The sequence below is a fragment of the Apteryx rowi genome, unplaced genomic scaffold (assembly GCF_003343035.1).
Source record: "Apteryx rowi isolate R43461 unplaced genomic scaffold, aptRow1 scaffold_28, whole genome shotgun sequence".
NCBI classification, from domain to species: Eukaryota; Metazoa; Chordata; class Aves; order Apterygiformes; family Apterygidae; genus Apteryx; species Apteryx rowi.
In genome coordinates this window covers 2297206-2316321 of record NW_020449196.1, presented here as the reverse complement: position 1 = coordinate 2316321, position 19116 = coordinate 2297206, and the positions used below count along the sequence as shown (strand labels likewise).

Here is a 19116-nt window from a genome sequence, read left to right as displayed (position 1 = left end):
TCACATCTCATTTCTTCATAAGAAAAATCTTATGGAGAATACATAACATAGCATACAGTCTTAACCCAGAGAGATAATGAAGTATATTACTCATCACTTTCTAGCAGTCTTTCCTCAGTGCTCCTCTTGCTCTGCAGTGTGTCTGTGAACTAAATTTCAGTAACTTCTTCAAAGAAATGACAGCTTAAAAATCAGTCTTTTATACTSTTCTTTACATCTCTCCAAATTTCTTTCTTTCTTCCTCAGAACTACAAACCTTGTGGAGTCTAACCCTTCCAAAGACTGCCCAAGTGAACTCAACTTTTCTTCCGAAACTCTCAACCTCAAATTTTTCTAAAGTTCTTTTCCCTTTTAATAACTTGCATCACTTTGACCTATTAAATATATATAAAGAAAAAAAAYCACTTTGGCAAAGCTGCCCTTCATGGACCATTTCACCCTTTTTTTCTTTCCTTAATTTCTAACATAGTTGAAAACAAAAACTACAATCAAGGTCTTGATTTCACTTTCAAACCGATCCCAAATCTCCCCCAGTCAGGCTGTGATCTTTTTATTCTACAGAAACATCCTCTTGGAACCTCTAATAATGTCTTCCTGAAAGATCTCCTCACTTCAACTTCATTCCAATCCTTCAGTGTCTCTGCTTCTCTCTTCATCATGTTAAATTAACTTTCCTTAACTTTAAGGGGACCAAGACTTCACCCTCCCTGTTTTTTCCAAGATACCTTCTTTTCCTGGATATTTTTCTATGTTCAACTGTTCTGTCAGCATTTTTTTCCATCATGGCCAAATTGCTTTCTATCCTGTTCTCTCTAGAAATATTCCAAGATTCAAGGCTTGGCAACAGCTGGGTTGACGATTTTAATTTAAGGTTTCTAGTCTGGGATTTTGCTCCTTTGGGAAAAAAAATAGTTGTCAAGTAGAAATAATTCCCTTAAGAGAATGGATGTATACCATCTAGAAGAACTGCACAAATGCAATACTCTCAATTATATTTCTCAATTACATTTCTGAAATCAACAGTTGTAGTGATTGTTCAATATCAGAATTAACTCTATAGTATTTAAAATTGTAGTTGTATAAGTTTAGCATATTTCATATTACAGTTCAGGAAGTCTTGAACTTCCATTCTGTAATTAAGATGAGTAAATATATTATTCAGATCAAAAACATAATCAGAATAGTTTTTAACATCTTTTGTTCTTCCAGACAGACTGAACAACTCCTTAATTCAACTGGCTACATAATAATTCTTTAATAACAAAGTCATCCTGTAAATGTTTGGTAACAAGCTCAACTTAAACAGCATTAGATGGAGCAGGATTACAGGCTCTTATCATCCTGTGGTTTCACAACTGTTGGGCTGGCTCAAGTTCAAAGGGAAAATAGGCAGGTAGCATATGCCTTTCAACTGACAGAAGCTGAAAGTAAATGATAATTAATGAATTCAATATTCATTAAAACCTTCAAGATAAACATACAGAAATAATAAATACTGCTCTTTTTATAAGTACTTTACTTGCTATTTAAACTAGAAACTTCTGATTTTACAGTTAGATACATTTTGTAGATAAGGGTTTCAAACATTTAACTGGAAATGGGAACGCTATTGTATCCATTATCTTGTAAAGAATATGAAAAGACAGAAAACACACTCATCCTTTTGAAAAATCCAGCTCTGACTGTGAATATTAGAATCAATGTCTTAAAATACTAGTTTGAATCCTAGGCATGTGTTTCTATTCAGCTGCTGCCAAGAGAGAGGCATAAGAACTTGACGTTTGCTGTAAATTACCCAAAAGTCGCATATGATTTAGAATGGAACAGTTTACATATCATTTTCTATTTAACAACATAGAAAGCCATGTGAAATCTGTCTCCCCTAGAATTTACATTCTATGTAGTTCACTCCATGCATGAAATCAAATTAAAGCAGCTAACAGAAGAGCTGCTTTGGCACAGAAGATATAGGTATTAGACTGGGAAAAAAGCAGAGCAAAGCAAAAGGTAGCAGGAGAAAGACACAGCAAAAAAGGAACAGAACAAAAATCTTATGGCAAAAGGCTTGTTTAGAGTGCTAAAGCAGCAAGAAGGCAGCTGCAGCCATAAGAGTGTTCTGAGAAAAAAATACAAAGTAAAGAGGCCATAGAATCAACTGTGGGGCAGGAGGTTGAAAACAGGAGGCTAAGGTACAATAAAGAGAAAGGTGGAATTTGGCAGCCTCCGATTCAAGAGGGCTAACGAAGGATGACAAATAGTTCTGAGTTCTTCTCGGGCAGCAGTGAGTACAAGTACAGAATCCATGTGGTACTTTTAAATAAACAGATAAATAACTAAATAAGAGACCATAATTTTTGTTGTGATATTCCTGCCTCAAGATTTTGGCATTGCATCAAGCACTAAAGTTTTGCTTCTGTGGATTTTATAACATTTACAAAATCCTACCATGGAAATATAACCACACTGCCTGTTATTTAGTCTTATTTATTAAACTCTGTATTATATACTGATAATACTGCATTTTCTATTAAAAATTTACTGGGCTTAAAATTTTAAAATGTCACTTTCATTTCTATAATTTTCCTGTTTTGAATCCTATTTTTTCCTTGAATTTCAAGTATTTCAAGAATTGAGAATGCATGTATAAAACAGAAAAATTAAACAAGGAAACATTGCTAAATCAAAATGAAAGAAGTTTTCTTTCTAGAGAAAAAAAAATTTGCTTACAGTGAATTAAATGATAATTCTCTCAGATATGAATAACAATCACATCTTGCAAATAGCAAGGACATCTACTGCTACCACCTCATAAGACTGGAGGCTACACAGCTCAATTACACATAGGATTCTTACTTATGAAACTCTCCTCTTTCTAAGTTATCTTCATCCTGCCTCTCTGAACGCATACACTGTTCTCCAAGTATATATGGGAAGAGGCAGAAAAGTGCCGTATCACTAAAACCCATATGAAATCTACCATGCAGCTGCGTATTCCAGCGATATTTTCGTAATTTGCTCTTTTGATAAAGAAAATCCACTACCTGGAGTAATCTTCTAAAATAACTTCTGTAAAATTATGAACACAAGTCCTAACGTCAGAACTTTAAGCAGCCAAGTCTCCTCCCTTTATCAAAGACCGGTTCTGGTCCCCCTTGTTTAGTAAATCAGTATGTTCAAATCAAAGCCCTCTTTATAAAGGGTCAGGCATCTCTTTAGATAGCCAGAAAACTGAGGTCTTTCTACAACAAAAAAAATCTGCCTGACACAGCCTTGCAGAAAAATGCAATCTTTAAGACCTGCTAGACCTCTCTGGAAAAAAAAGTAATTTTAAGACAAAAAAACCCTAGACATTTGAGATAGTTTAGGTGCAGTGTATTATATAGTTTATTTTCACACATTCAACATTGTTTTAAATGCAGAAACTATGTGTATTTGTTTTCCATTTACGCATGCTCATGTGGTGAGAGTAGCAGAACATACTGACCAAATTGTAAATACCTCTTGAAGCTGGAGAAATTTTCCTTCCATTGCTGAAAGAGCATTGCTTTTCTCAACCAGCTGTTTATGGACCTTGATCATTTCCACATTGTCCCGGATGTTTAACCTTCAAAATTGTATTAAAAAGAAATGCATGGTGAGATTTAAGATACAAAATGAATTCTCTTACTAGTTTTGTCTTGAAAAGTTGAAATGGCTCACAAATCAGCTTTCTACAATAAATTTGGGAGGAGATTTAGTGTGGAATAGCCAACTTAATTTCTTCTTCTATAATTCACATTGTAGAATTTAAGTAATTCAACATTCTACTGCATGATGACATGGGAGGGTCAATCAATATATAGACATCTTTGTTTATGGCATCAAAGTACATATTACAGGAAGAGAGAACCGTCCTATACTTCAAAAGATGATATTTTTTCCCAATCACTTCCCCCTCATCTCTCCAAAGTATTTGGTGCCAACGGATTACCACTTTATGGAGTTTCATCTCACAGTTTAAATCTATCAAACGTTTCTAAAAGTGACTCAGCAACTTACACTGATAACATCTTAAGATAGGTATTCAAACAAGCAGGTGTGTCTTTAACTATACAAACATCACTTAATATGTATGTAGAAGTTTTATATGGTTACAATTCTGTTATAAGATTAAATTGAAACTGCATTGTATAATAGAAAAGATCTTTAAAATTATTTGCGATTTAAACAAATATTTCAGATGTTTTTTTCCTACTTCAAATAGTGAAAGTAGACCCCATTACTTTTTGTACCCTCTAGAAGTTCAGGAAGAGAAAACAATGCTGATTTGTATTTATTAATATAAAACATAATGAAGTCAGAATAATATCTTTAGTGATTGAAGGAGGTCACCTCTCTTCCAATACTTACCTATTTTAGACATATATTGGAAAAACTGTCACAATGCCCTGCTGGAGCAAGAAAATGGACTACAAAGCTTACACATCTGTAAACCAGCTGAGAACGTGAAATACTTTTCTTTTATTCTTTAAAATATCAAAGCCCACTGTGTTTTGGCATTGCCCAGTTAATTGTCCTTAGACAGAAGATAAACATACTCACAAACCTGGGATCTTCCCTAAGAAACAGCCCTAACACAATGTTAAAACAATCATGTGTCTAAAACATGTTATCTACATAAATTAAAGCTGTGGTGAGCAAAGACAGCAACAGTGTCTCATGCTAGCTATTTAAAAGCTAATGTAGTGGCACATTTTTATTAATCTTGTTCCACACATCAAACAAAAGGCTCGGATGCCTTCAAAGGCTTTGTCTTTCTCTTTTTTTTTTTTCTTCTTTTTTAAGCAGGAGGCTTTTTTTCTTCTTTTTAAGTAGAAAAAGGAGCAGATGATAGTGAAATTTATGATGTACAGATGTAAACCCCATGGCTCCTGACTATCAACATTAACTATTTTTCAACAGTGAATGAAACACTATTTGATTTAAGTAGGTTTTTGGTATTGATATTATCAAGTCAATCATTCAAATTCAGAAGTGAAAAAATACTATTTATGGGGATTCAGTTCAATTCTGACAATTATAGCACTATTTATCTCACAGAGATTCTGCATGCCGGAAGCATGTGCTATTCATTTATTAGTGCGTTATATTGATCACAATTTCAGCAATATAGGCCAGAGCAACCAAATTGCTTTCTACAATACTTTACAGTATTTTCAGGAGTTATTTTGTTTTGTTTTGTTTTTTTAAATAAAATGTGTCTAATAAATGGCTGATGCACCCAGGCACATGATAAAGAGCATGCCATTGAACAACACATGGCGGAAGCATTTCAAATTTCATGGGCAAAGCAAAGTTATTTGAGGAAGATCCCTTTGGCTTTCCATAAAGGTGGTCACAAAACAGTGGAATAAGTTATGGCCATGAGGAAACTGATTATCTACACAACTTCTCCCTCCCATATAGCTGATATATTCTCCTCCCGGAACATCTTCCCAGGTATTCTGATGTATCTTAAAAAGAGGGGTTATATACAGATTTCATATAAAGTGAATGCCATCCTTCTCTTATACAGATAATATTTTGCTCAAAGAAGAACAAAATAATCTGTAAGACTATCACTACGCTAAGATAGCTCATTCTATATTATTGCTTCTACTGCCAACAAAGCCAAAAATTTGGCCTCAAAACCCCAAGACGTGGAGGTAGATCTGGAGCAAAAGTTAGAAAAAGAACAGACCCCAGAGTTCCTTTTTGAGACAGTGCCATGAACTGATGGGCATACTGATTTAGCTCTAGCAGGCCTTCTGCCACAAGTGTAGAAATAAGGAACATAAAACCTATCCTTCCAGTCTAAACCTCATTTTAAAGCTGGATTAAAGTCTGAAATTGGAAATGGAGTTAGGAGAAAGTGACTCCTTAAAGAGCTAAGAATTATATTTGGGGTTAATGTCTGAAGTACACCAAAGAGACAATCTCTTTTCCAGACATGTATCATTTGGATTAAAAGAATATAATGGGGTCCCAGTAATGGGCTGGGGACCAGCTGTGCGGGAATGGGGGGCTGACAGCAACCTACACCAGAAGGAAATGATTAAAGAAAGGATCATGACCTGCACTGTACAAATTTATGCCAGTAATTCCCAGATGGCTAAGCTAATAAAATTGAGGCCTAATTAAACCACATCCCTTGCATCTTGTCTTTATTTCCATATGAGCAGGACAAGAATAAAATACTGAGACTGCAGTCAACAGATATTTCTTAGAGTCCTGACTGCCATACCCACTGGACCAGTAGCTCTCCCCTATTCACATTCAGTGAATGGAAAAAAAACAGAACTTTCAGAACTTTCCCCTATTCACATTCAGAACAGGAAAAAAAAACCAGCCAAAAAAAATCACCACTGTACTTTTCAGGATCACTTACCATCTACCCAGCAAATAAACAGCAATAGTTTTCTAACACTGTTGCACCAATGCCCCAGATATCCATATAGATGACCCTCAAGGAGAGAAGTAAAGGACGAAGCACCAATACGCAGTATACTTCTCATTTTACAATGCTTTGGGAATAGCAAGATTATAAGTTGACATATGTTATGCTCTTTCCTTTATCTCTTATTCTTAAAGAAAGACCAAAAAATAAAAAACCACCCCAGAAAAAAGCTTTGTATGTTGTAGCTCACAGTGTATTTGCAACATGCAAAACTTACTACCATTGGATCAGCTATTGTACTGTAGAGCTAGTGCATCAATAGCTGTAAAAACCAATTCAAGTTACAAACATTATTTAAATACTGATATAAAATTGTATATTCATTTGCCTGGCTAAAGAGCTATCTACCAATGACAAAAATCCATGATCTTCAGGAATACGTGTTAAATACGAAGAATCAAATATGAAAATGCAAACATAAGTCTTTGTTCATAGTAGACCTCATTTAACAAAGTCACATACATATTGTAGTCTCACAGAACCTTTTAGACCATGCGTTATGATGAACATATTGCACCTTTTAATCTAGGAATGCAATGCTATGATGCAAACCTAGAAGTCAGGAATACTCCAGATATGATACTCCTATCCAAAAAATCCACACATTTAATACGTCTAATTCCAAAGTCATGTTGCAATAAAAAATGCCAAAAGAATGCAAGAGTGACCAGCAAATAAACATTTTTAGTAAAAACTGTGCACCTGCAGCTACCAAATATCTGTTTCACAAATGCATTTTGCGGTGGTTCCAAAATGCTTTTGGAAAGTACCTAGAGCAATTAAATGATTTGAAGCTAGTTGCTTGTAAAATGTGATTGTCCGGACTTAAGTGTTTTAACCTGAGTACTTGAGCATCATCTTCAAATTGAAAACAATCAAACTAAATTAAGTTAAATTTTGTACTTAAGAAATGCAGTTAGTCTAACAACCTACAAACCAAGTTTCTCCATTACCTAATTTGAAAGTCAGAATCATATGTTTCTGGAGCCATCCCCAAACAACCTCGCATGAAATATTGAGAAAAACACTGACTGGCGGTGTTACAACAATCATCTCAAGGTGTACACTAGAGATGAACTGAATCCTGTTCTGTAACTCTTGTGCTGTTATACAGGAATTGTAATCAAGAACGTTGAATGAGCAAAGCTAGCTTTAAAATATTACCGGATTTCTTGTAGTTACAGGACTCAGGATAACTAGTATCTCCCTCCCTTGTAGCCAATGGATCAGCCACTATTAATTGTGGCTGCTTCACTCCTTGGAATGCTTTGGGTTATTTGAATCACAAAGAATTTTTTAATCTTGCAGTAGAATAAAGAATGCTTTCCTAAAGGTTCAAAATAACCTCTCAGCACCAGGCTGAGATCAAATGGCAATACAAGGTGAAGAACTGACGGAAGCACATTTATTATGTCCTTTAGAACTTTACAATTCCTAAATAATTTCAACAGATTAACTATTTTGGGGGAGCAAGGTAACTAGATGATAGCCAAGTGTGTTCTAACTAAACACAAGAAAACACTGGCAATTGTACTAACATTCCAACACATAGACTTCAAAAAGAAAATGAGATCATTTTCACCAAGTAACCCAAATTTCCGATTTTTCTCATAGCAATACTCCAGTATTATTTTTCTCTGCTGATGCAAAGAAGAGAAAAATAGGAATCGCTTGGAGCCATAAATCAACTTGCCTAGTGAAACAGCTAATACATACTGTTCTTGATAATAGTTGTACAATTTTCAGGAAAGAAAACTAATGAAAATTTCTTAAGGAAAATATGCAGAGATACTCTATGCCTATGGTTGAACATGGAGAGAATCGAAAGAACTGAATCCCTCTAGTTCTGGCTTTGGTTTATTTAGCATAGAAAAATGTATCTTGGAAAACATGGGTATTAACAGCATTCTGTACACTATTTTAGTGGAGAAATTATGAAATGCACATGATTCTGGCTATGCACTAGTGGACATTCTCCATCTTATTCCCCAGTGTCCTTACCCAGACACAGTAACTCTTAAATACTTTACATATCTTTTATCAGGTTTCAAACAAGAAACAGACTACAGGAGAAATACTTCCAGAATTTCAGATGTGAATTCACAAACAGTAAGCTAAGTATCATGGATTGCATACAAGTCATTTGATAAACAGAAATAGCTAAGGATCTGCATTACTTTTGCAGACTGACTTTATTTAAGGATTTTTAGCTGAATTTTGAACTGTATCTTTACTATAAAACTCTTAGAAATTTCACAGAAATAGGATAGTTGGCATCCAATTTAGGAGTTTTATTCAGTTTCTGGCTACCGTACTTACAGAACTGGTCTATTTATAGAAAATGAAACACAAAAGGTCTTCGAGATTTGTATCAAAGTATTTTCAAATAATGAAGAAATCTTTACTTCGAAATACTATCTGAATATCCTGTATGTACAGAGTGAGAAATTATTTATGATAATAACTTTTTAAATCTTTTTAAACCATATGTTTAAGACATTCCAAACAGGAGAGACTTAAGACTTAGCGAATAATTTAACAGCAACATTATGCCACATTATTTATATAGCATCATAGATGTGCAWGAGAATGTTCACACACCTAATAAGGGGTCCCCTCCCTAGAAGGATAGTTAAAGAATTGACCACATATTCTCATTTAACTAAAACTTTCATTGAAATCAAATGTATTTTCAAATGAGTAATAAATGCAAGACTGGGCCCTATTAGATCCTTAATATAATGAAAAGTAACAGTTGAAAATGTCTGAGGAAGAAGAATAAAAAAGGATAAAAAGAGAAATCTGTGCTGCAAGTGTGATTATCTCATAACTCGTAAAGTGAAAACAATAAATCTGTTTCAAGAGCCACATGGCTAAGAGAAAACCAATAGGAAGACTTCAAGCAAATCAAGATCTTTATAATAGCCCAGTATTATTGAATTGGAAATCTGGTACATTATCAGGAAAGTTGTTGGAGAGAAATTTCTTGAGAATTTCTTAGTTCTAAAAAGTGAAGAGGTGAAGCTTAAACAAAACAAAGTAACAAGCTAAGCAGAGTTACTATTTTTAAATATTACAGATGACAAAAAACAGGTCTTAAAATTTGATTTATATTTTCTATAAGAATTCTGCATTTAAACACAAAAGGCAAGCTATAGGAAAATAGTTTGTATATGGGTCAACAATTTAAAAAAAAGGCAAAGCATTCAGTGACAATGATAACAAAACTATGGAAACATTAAAAGTAAAGCTCTAAGGTGTTAGGAAGGTTGGCGGAAAGATTAAAAACTAGTTAAAAATTGAATGAGCTAAGCAGAAGGGAAATCAGAGCCAAGAAAAGAAGCAAGAACACAAAAAGAAAGAAATCTAAGAACAGAATAATAAAATAGAAAGAAGAGAAGCATTGAGGTCAAAAGTGATAAAAAGATCACAGAATCACAGAATCGCTGAGGTTGGAAGGGACCTCTGGAGATCATCTAGYCCAACCCCCCTGCTCAAGCAGGGTCACCTAGAGCACATTGCACAGGATTGCATCCAGGAGCRTTTTGAATATCTCCAGAGAAGGAGACTCCACAACCTCTCTGGGCAACCTGTTCCAGTGCTCTGTCACCCTCACAGGGAAGAAGTTTTTCCTCATGTTCAGATGGAATTGTCTGTGTTTCAGTTTGTGCCCGTTGCCTCGCGTGCTGTTGCTGGGCACCACTGAAAAGAGTCTGGTCCCATCCTCTCGACACCCTCCCTTCAGATACTTGTACACATTAATAAGATCCCCTCTCAGCCTTCTCTTCTCCAAGCTAAACAGGCCAAGCTCTCTCAGTCTTTCCTCATGTGAGAGATKCTCCAGTCCCCTAATCATCTTTGTAGCACTTCGCCGGACTTGCTCCAGTAGTGCCACATCCCTCTTGTACTGGGGAGCCCAGAACTGGACGCAGTACTCCAGATGTGGCCTCACCAGGGCTGAGTAGAGGGGGAGAAGATGGAAAATATAAGTAAAGTTATCTACTTTTGCCTATATTTTTGCATAAGTGAAAGACGAAAGAAAAAGAGAAGCGATTAAACTAATAGAGGCTTTACTGTGAAACATACATTCTACAAGAACGTGTGTTTTACTGCACAACTACGCCATACTCCTCCAAAAATTTACAGCTATCCTTATAGGGCCATTATTTTTCTATTATTTGTATACTCCATATTATCAAAGTGTATTAATGAACATTTAACTATCCACTATAGYGGATATATCCACTATATCCACTATCCACTACCTGTATCTAAAATTTTCTGAAATTTATACTGAAGAACTGATAAGCAATCAAAATTTAATAAGCTGAACTTCAGCTGAATCTGAATCAGCTGGTACTGAATTCTCTTAAATGACAAAATTTGAATTCTTATTTATTTGCACAAAATCATCATATTGTATTATCTTACCGATCTCCTTTCTTCATTAGAGTTTTCCATGGCCATTTAGTAAAATGTTTTATGACTTAGTTTCACAGAAAAAAATTAATATAGCACACGTTGCTTAGAGGAATAAGTAACTACCAAGGCTAAACAAAAACATTACAACAAAGCTCTTCAAATGAAGACTTCCATTTTTCACAGTACCTTTGGCTTGTTGTTTCTTGCTCTTTCAACTGTAAGAGAGATTCTTCAATTTCCTTTTCTTTCCTCCTTAGCTGATTCCCAAGCACCTCTCTGGAATGTTCTAATTCCTCAATGTGTTCCCTTTGTGACTCAATCACAGTCTCCCTGCAAGTAMAAGCATCTTATGTTCCAAAAACTGATAAGTAGTTAATAAAAGAAAAAAATTAAATAGTCAAGAGAGCAAAAATTTAAAAAGTGTTCAGCAAAAAGTTGTATTTCTTAATTAAATCCATCATAACAGAGGTTTAAGAGTTAAACTTTCTATGAAAATAGAGGGCTCCACATGAAGAAATGTAAATACTCCAATAAATGAATAAATAAATCTCAGATTCAAACACATCAAACAACAGAAGCCACAACATAATACTCTTTACATAACAGTTTATGTGGACTGAATAATGTTTTAGCTTGTTTAGCAGAGACTAGTTGTAAACATTGACATTACTTACGGTTTCTTGCAGTCTATACTAAAGGCACCCGACTCCTAATCCACTGGTACCAAGTATTTTCAGGAAAGGAAATCCCCCTTACTAGCTATCAAAAGAATGCTAGATCTTCAATGGATATAGTAGCAATAGTAATTTTGAAGCTTTTATTCTGGGTTAGGTAATTTTAGACAGAACAATTCAGATGATCTGCCTTTAACAGTGGAATTTATCCAGAAAATGCGATTAAAAACAAGGCAGAAAATAGGATAAAGGTCACAGTCAAATATTTTTAGCAGGCTGCAACCTTGAGATTTTGATTCTCTGGGCAAGTTATTCTCAGATCCCTTTTCCAGTAACATTTCTTGTAATAAAAAAGGATTTGATGAATAAGCCATAGTTCTTCATTATATCATATACCTATCACAGACTTAACAGCATCTTGAGGTTTTTGACCATGTGTTTGCTCTTGTACATGGGTGCTCCATCTTGAGGTGAAAGCAACTATGGTTATTTTTTCCATTTTTGCTAGAACTGGAATCTCTGAAAAAAATGCTATTTAAATGTTTTCTGTATTATAATACAATTTTTGATCGGTCTTACCACAATAAGAGAAAAGTTATTGTGAACACCAAGATTTATTGCGGTCTTAATAGATAGCTCTTGCTTTCCAAGTCTTCAAAAGTCATAGGTATAGGAGAAAGAGCCCATTGTAGGCTCATCAGTGTAAGCCACTACAGAATTTTTTTATTAACTATGTACAAGTATAATACAAGTTATTAAAAAAAAAAAAAAAAGAATCGCTACTGTTCGACATGGGTTAGACTCAGAGGAGATGCTAACAACAGTACAAGTTAAATGTTGGTAAATTCCTTCATATCAATGAAAATTACTTTCACAGGGTGTTAGGAATAGGAATGTTAGAATAATGAAGGAGATAAACAATCAAAAACCTTCTTTGGTAATGAAGTTTCACCTGCTGCCCAGTCTAACAAAAAGCTACTAGCTTCCAATGATTCATGGGAAAACTGTATTGAAAATATTTAATTATTCAAATTTATTTAAATAAAATGAAATATTTTAATTTATATAAAATATTTATTTAAAATTATTTCCTACGACCCTACAAAAAATATTTGTGCTTACAATACTTCAAGCAGAAAATACATAACTGCACTTTAATTCAAACATTTTTATATTTAGCCTACCCATTTGTCAAAGATTTAGCATATCAGATATTGTAATAAGTCTGAATTAGGTAAGATTTACTAAAAGAAAAACACACCTTGAAAGTAGCTTTCAGAAAATCAGACTTCTGAAAGTAATCGGTTCTGATATACTTTGGAAAAGAAAAGTATTTTAATCAAACCTTACTATCTTGCAGTTAGGTTTTATTTACCTTTTCTCCAGGCTCTATATAAAACCTCTCTGCTCTTGTGCAGTCTCTACACTAAAGATGTTATCAAGAGTTTTCTGAGCTTTAACTTCAGTTGTAAAGTGCAATTGGACTACAAACCAGCCTAACACATTCAAGATGGTCACCACTTACAAGGGTTATCATAGGCGTTTAATCAGTTTTATTGGTAATAATTTTGTAGGTGCCATTCTTTCTGCTTTTGTCAGTTTTGTTCAGTAGGCTAGGCAGCATCAGATCCTAGCAATTATCACTTTTGCTCAAAAAGGGGGGGGGAAAAAAAGGCTCTTGCCATTAAAGATCAATTTTAGCTTTCACTCAAATTCTTGTGTACCTACATTTTTCATTCTAAATTCCTGATCCTATGTTTTCCTTGTTATAAAACGCTCGTGCATTGTTACTGGTATCAGAGTAGTTGGTGCCAGATCCAACAACTTCACTTTCTCTTCCAAAGCGTCATTTCTGAAAAATGTGTTTCTTCTTAAAGAAAACCACAAGTTTTAACAATTGTAATGACAGAAATTAAGAAATATGAAAATCATACAAATTTCTTATTTCAGCCCTTGCATCCTCGAGAAGACTCTGCCCATATCTTGGGAGCACAAGGTGAGGTGATCTCGCTTCTAAATCCTGAAATCTCATTCCTAAAACCAAGGAAAAGAGAAACAAATTTTTGTGATGCTGAATGTAAAGAAAAAATATTGTAACAGAAGAACAATAATCCCTATACAGTACAAATGTCTGACTCCTATACAGATTCCATAAAATGTATTTTTACATCAAATACACATGGAAAGAGATGTTCTTAATATCTATCACATAGCTCATGTAAAATTTAAACTACAGGCAATACAGTGTGCACTGTTAAAGAGAGACATTAAAAATAGTTCCTGAAATGTTTTTCTTTAGAATTTTTTATTTTGAAAAATAAAGAGCAGAGATAGTATCTTCAATAAAGAAAAGATTTAACAGTAAAATGTAACTAAACAGGAATATGAACTTGTAACTACTTGTTCTCTGATTGCACTTCCTTCAAAGTCACAGTGAGAGAGCCATTTACCTAGACAAGCAACTACAGAAGCATTTTAAGCAACACTGCAAATAATTTGCTAATGTTCTTCAGAGACATACTAAGTCCCTGGTGAAGAACAGTCAGAAATTTCTTCAGTGAAGAACTGTTTGTTGAACACTCATTAAAGCAGTGATTTCACCAAATCTATTCCTACTTCTCTTTTTTCAGCAAGAAGAAATTAATGAAATGTTGAGGTGGAACCAAATTAAAAGAAAATAATCAGATAAACCAGTGAGAATTTAATGAATATGCATACTTGATCACACCTCTTGGACTGACTGGCTGGCTACAGAATTTGTAAACCTGCCAAATGTAGAACTGATAAAGTACATTATTTATTGTTTTTATTGTCTTGCCTCTTCAAACCCAAGAGAAAACTAAGCTCTCCTGAATTTTGCAGGCACTCACATTATCTTTGGAGAACTGCTCTGAATATTTTTTGATCTTCAGTAAAAATATTTAGAGATTCACTCTCATGGTTCCACAGAACAATCCTAGAATCTTTCAGTCTCTAAAGACAGGGGACACTTTGGATCCCGGCCTGCTGGTGGGTTTATCATTAATCAAAAGGGCACGTTGAGGAAACATGCAAGATGCATGCTAATGAATACTATAGTAAATATTCTCTGACCTTCTGGAGGACAACATATAGTTTCCAAGTTCTGAGTGTTTGTTGCTAGATTTTTCCAAGCATAGTCCTAATTTTAGAAAAGTAGGTTCAAGAAACTGCATATTCATGTCAGGTATTAGCACTCAAACAAATTATCAGAATCCCTTCTAGTTTGGCCAAGATCTTAGAACTGCGATCAGCAAACTAGAACTTCTGTGAAATCTCTGAAAGTTTATCTGAGCTGGACTTCCTGTGGATATCTTCCTTCCTAGTTCCCATATTCTCCCCAGTTTCCATGGCCATTGGCTTGGTCAGCATGGGCCCAACCATTGTTAAAAAAAACAAACAAAAAAATCAATTTTGAGAACAAAACTGCCTCATTTATGACATAAGAAAAGGTTAAAATACAGATACTTAACATTTGAAACTTTACACTATATTCAAATCAAAGGAGCGAAGTGGTAAAGCTTATCGCTTTTCATTGACTGTCTAAAATCACTGGAATTATTTATTTTTTGGCTAGATGAATAATCAAAGTAACTAAAATAAAGACTGGTGAGAGAGGAAGATAGAGAAAAAAAAMCACAATATAACTGGCCATTTGCCTGATCCAAAACTCGTAGAAGTTAATGAGACACTTCTGCTGACTCAAAGTTTTGAATCGGGGCCAACATTTAATGCTTTTTGCTTTAACACATTATCTGTACAGTGTATAAGTTAACCAAGTACACCTACTTCTACAAATGTTCTTCTTATGAAAACAGAAAGGTTTTAAAGTGTAATTTCCAAACATAGTTATCACAAATAAAGGACTGAGAGTGAGGATGCTTTAAGTTGTAAGCCTTGACTGTAAAAAGCACCATTAAAGATGGCTGCATTGTGGTATTTGCTTTCCGAAGTCCACATATGTAATAGATTTTTTAAAGGTCTGCAGTGCTGTGCACACATGTATCAAGAGACTAGAACAAACCTTGAAATTAAAAAAGGAAAAACATGTGCAAACAAACTACAGATGTAAAACTTTGTTATAACATGTTAAGGCTAAACTTTTTCATATATTTCTTCTTTTATAAGCTTTTAAAAGTTACAGAAGTTTTAATTTATACTAGGAAAGTCCCACAATTTTAACTATTAGAACATGTGTTTGATAACTATTTTATTTTCAAATCTGTATTTTTCTTTTATGTCTATCACTGTGGATTCTTAAAATAGGGACTTCTAATGCAAACAAGTTATCATGACTGCTATAAATAGAGAAATACAAGAAAAAGGGGAAACTGATCATTTTGCCTAACGGTACTATTACCCAGAAAAGAATGTGAACAAAAAAGAGTAGCAATAATTAGTGGTATCTGTATAAAACATAATTTTTAATAAACGTGAATTATACCTTTCTTTGCATGCTCCTGCATGCCAGCAACATCACTCACTTTTCTGAGACCAGTGTTAATACGAGATTGAACATAGCTGTATGGACTAGGCCTATGGCCTTGAATCTGCAGCTGCTGTTTGGTTGAAATGAGTTTATTGTGGAGGCCCTCATTTTGTTTCTCAAGCTCACGAACTTTCTCTTGCAAATGCTCAATCATTTCTTCCAGTTCCACAGCCTGACCCAGCCGCTTGGGGCCGCCACCAACCTGCTCAGATCTTTTTTTGTCATTAACAAGCCGTATTAACTTGGTGGCCATTCTGGGGAAAATAATAAAAAGATGAAAAAGAATGTGAAAAGTCAGCATAAAAAGCATTCTGTTGAAAGGAACATAATCACTGTGAAGACTTCAGCAAAGAACCTGAATAATAAATTTCAGGTTTTGATATAACTATTACTGCCTGTGAAGAACTCTTTGAAGATAATTGAAACCACTGTGCAGCAATCTGCTTTATAGCACTGACAAATAACAGTTTCCTAAGGCTTATCATTTAAGGTTAGYAAAGGGAGGACACATATTTACTCCATATGGTCCTTAAATGTAATTTTTAACGCATGACCTTATATAGGAACCTCTGCATGCTGTTAAGTAAAGCTACAGATTTGGGATGTGGTGGGGCAAACTATAAAAGCTACAATTCCACAAAACATTCAACTATTGAAAGAATGCTAATAATACACAACATTCCAATGATATATCATTTCCAGTATTTTAGGATTTAAATATATATTTCAGTTCTAAAATGCCCCAAATGTATTGGTGGGGATATTTAAAAAGTTACTCAGGAAAGAGATGCTTAATATTTCACATTACTATACTAAATTTTATACTGGTAAATAATACCAATGTGCTTCAGAGAAGTAACGGTTAGTTGTAGAATGTAATTAGATACAGAGGGTATGGTTTTCATCTATCTTTAAAAGGATACAAATTTTGCTTTTGGCATCTCAAGAGTTGTACCTTTGATTTCCTTTAGTTTTGATAAACATTGGTAAGCTAGAACAAAAGGCAGAGAGGGCACATGGGGGTGAGCTAATATACAAGAACAGAAAACATGCCCAGCAGTGAATGGAAAAAACTTGGCATATAAAGAAAGAAAAGGTGGCTTTGATGAGAGAGACAAGTTCAAGACTTTACAAAATTGGTCGCACATCTTCAAGACCTGTATCTAGTTTACAGGGAATCTATTTTGCAGGCCCAGACAGAAGACTGAAAATAAGGACACACTTCATTTGTTTAAAGGGTCTTGTTTTATTTTTGTATAGCTGTGGACAGAAGCTTCTACTTAAAAGAACAAAAGCGAAAAAAAAAACCCTATAATAACTTTAGGATGTCACAGAATGTTATTGCCTATAAGCAATTTTTTGTTTGTTTGTTTTTTGAATGTATTTCTACTGCAAATTCAATCCAAACTTTTAGTTACAAGGGTTTTCACATGAGGGATGCTGGGAAGAAAATTTAGCTTAAGGAGTTAAGATTTTTCTCTGTTGATCTAGACAAATATTATATTGAGAATTTTATACTTTCTGTGCCTTTAAATATCAATTTGGATATTCTGTGTAATTTTATCTAAGTGGATTATGAGTGTATTAGGTAAAGCGAAGCAACCTTCCTTTCATTTAGCAGAAACGGAATGAAGAAGCAACCTATCCGTTCTGCCATCCTGTATCCGACAGTAGCCTGCCAGAAAAGATGGAAATCACGTCATGCTCGTCAACTTGGCCCTGACTCACCAACTCCTGGCTCAACAGGAAAAAACGTTTTGGGCTTTAGAAAAGTATGAAATAATCATATCCACAGAGGAAGCGTCTTCATGTGCCCTTTCAGGAATTGGTTAGCTTCTGACCAAAATCCAGCTTGGATCCAGTAAAGTTAATTAGCTTAGGTACAACCCAATTTGAATACAGTGTCATACTGTTTTTGCATTAATGAGCCCTCCTGAAATATGGTAATACCATGAGCAGTTCTGCAGAATCCAGACTGGGTTTGCCAGCACAGCACCAAGCTGGAGCTAATAAGCCCAAAGAGCCCCAGGTTACCTGTGTACGTTTGGGGTACGCTTTGCTTCCCATACTACCTCATACTTCGTCAATGAAATTACGCTGGATAAAACAGAGTTGATCATACTTCTAAATATATTTTTGGATTAACTAGATGATACAAAGCTAGACTCTGGCCAACTTTATGGGGGAAAGAGAAGGAAAAGAAAAGTAGCAGAACCTCTTTGCAGTGGCCATCTTGAATAAAGGATGAAATTGCTGGTGAATAATTAGGCTTCTGTGGCCTTTTCTTTAATTCCCAGAATGTCAGTTTTAATTTGTACCCACATAGCATAAGCTATGAACCCCAAGATAACCAGCTCCAAAGTGGCAAATAGAGTTATAGATGTATATCTCACTACACAGGGCTCTAAATATCACCCACCATAAAAATATGCCACATGGCATAGAGACAACCAGAAATCAATATAAAATGAATTGCAAAGAGTGATTTTTGTTATTGCTGGGGAAAAAAAAAAAAAACACTCTCAAAACACATACTATCTTCTAATTTTGCCAAAGGTATTGATACGCCCAATCAGTATAAAGGTGGATCATATTGCACTTTATAGATAGCTTGCTGATCATAATGTACAGCTCTCCTTGCTTCCAGCTGCTAAAGAGAATTAAAAATAAAAAAAAGTATATTGTCCAATAATTTTTCTAGTCAAATAACTTCTCCATTGGCAAATGAATACCATAGGTCTCATTTGAAAGTGAATCTCATCTTCATCTCTCCTCAAAAGAGCCCAGAATCTGTTTTTTTTCATCTGTAATGACATGGTGGTAGTAGTTCATACATCAATTTCTCTATGAACATAAGAATTCTCACTCTTGAACAAGATTAAACAACTTTGGTATAGAAAAAAAGGTACATAAAGAGAGGAACAGTCCATGCTTCTATATTACTTGCTCAAAGTCTGTGTGAAGACATAGACCATAAACCATAATAGTTCTAACAACAAAAAAAAAGTCAGTAAGATGGCAGTTAAAAGTGAAGGAGA

The 19116-nt window shown here is 34.6% G+C and overlaps 1 protein-coding gene across 18 annotated transcripts in view; it reads right to left on the bottom strand.

The window, feature by feature from the left end:
• Nucleotides 1-19116, bottom strand: part of RPGRIP1L (RPGRIP1 like) — an 88644-nt gene that overhangs the window by 61609 nt on the left and 7919 nt on the right. For 13 of the 18 annotated variants that reach the window (XM_026068765.1, XM_026068766.1, XM_026068767.1 and 10 more), the window contains 4 exons: nt 16034-16332; nt 13506-13605; nt 11084-11227; nt 3499-3604 (listed from right to left, as the gene is read on the bottom strand). In XM_026068765.1, coding sequence (XP_025924550.1) covers nt 3499-3604; nt 11084-11227; nt 13506-13605; nt 16034-16332 — 649 coding nt within the window. Of the gene's footprint in view, nt 1-1286; nt 1422-3484; nt 3605-11083; nt 11228-13299; nt 13424-13505; nt 13606-16033; nt 16333-17310; nt 18883-19116 lie in introns of those variants that run through there. The other 5 variants (XM_026068780.1, XM_026068782.1, XM_026068783.1 and 2 more) reach the window with 5 other exon arrangements.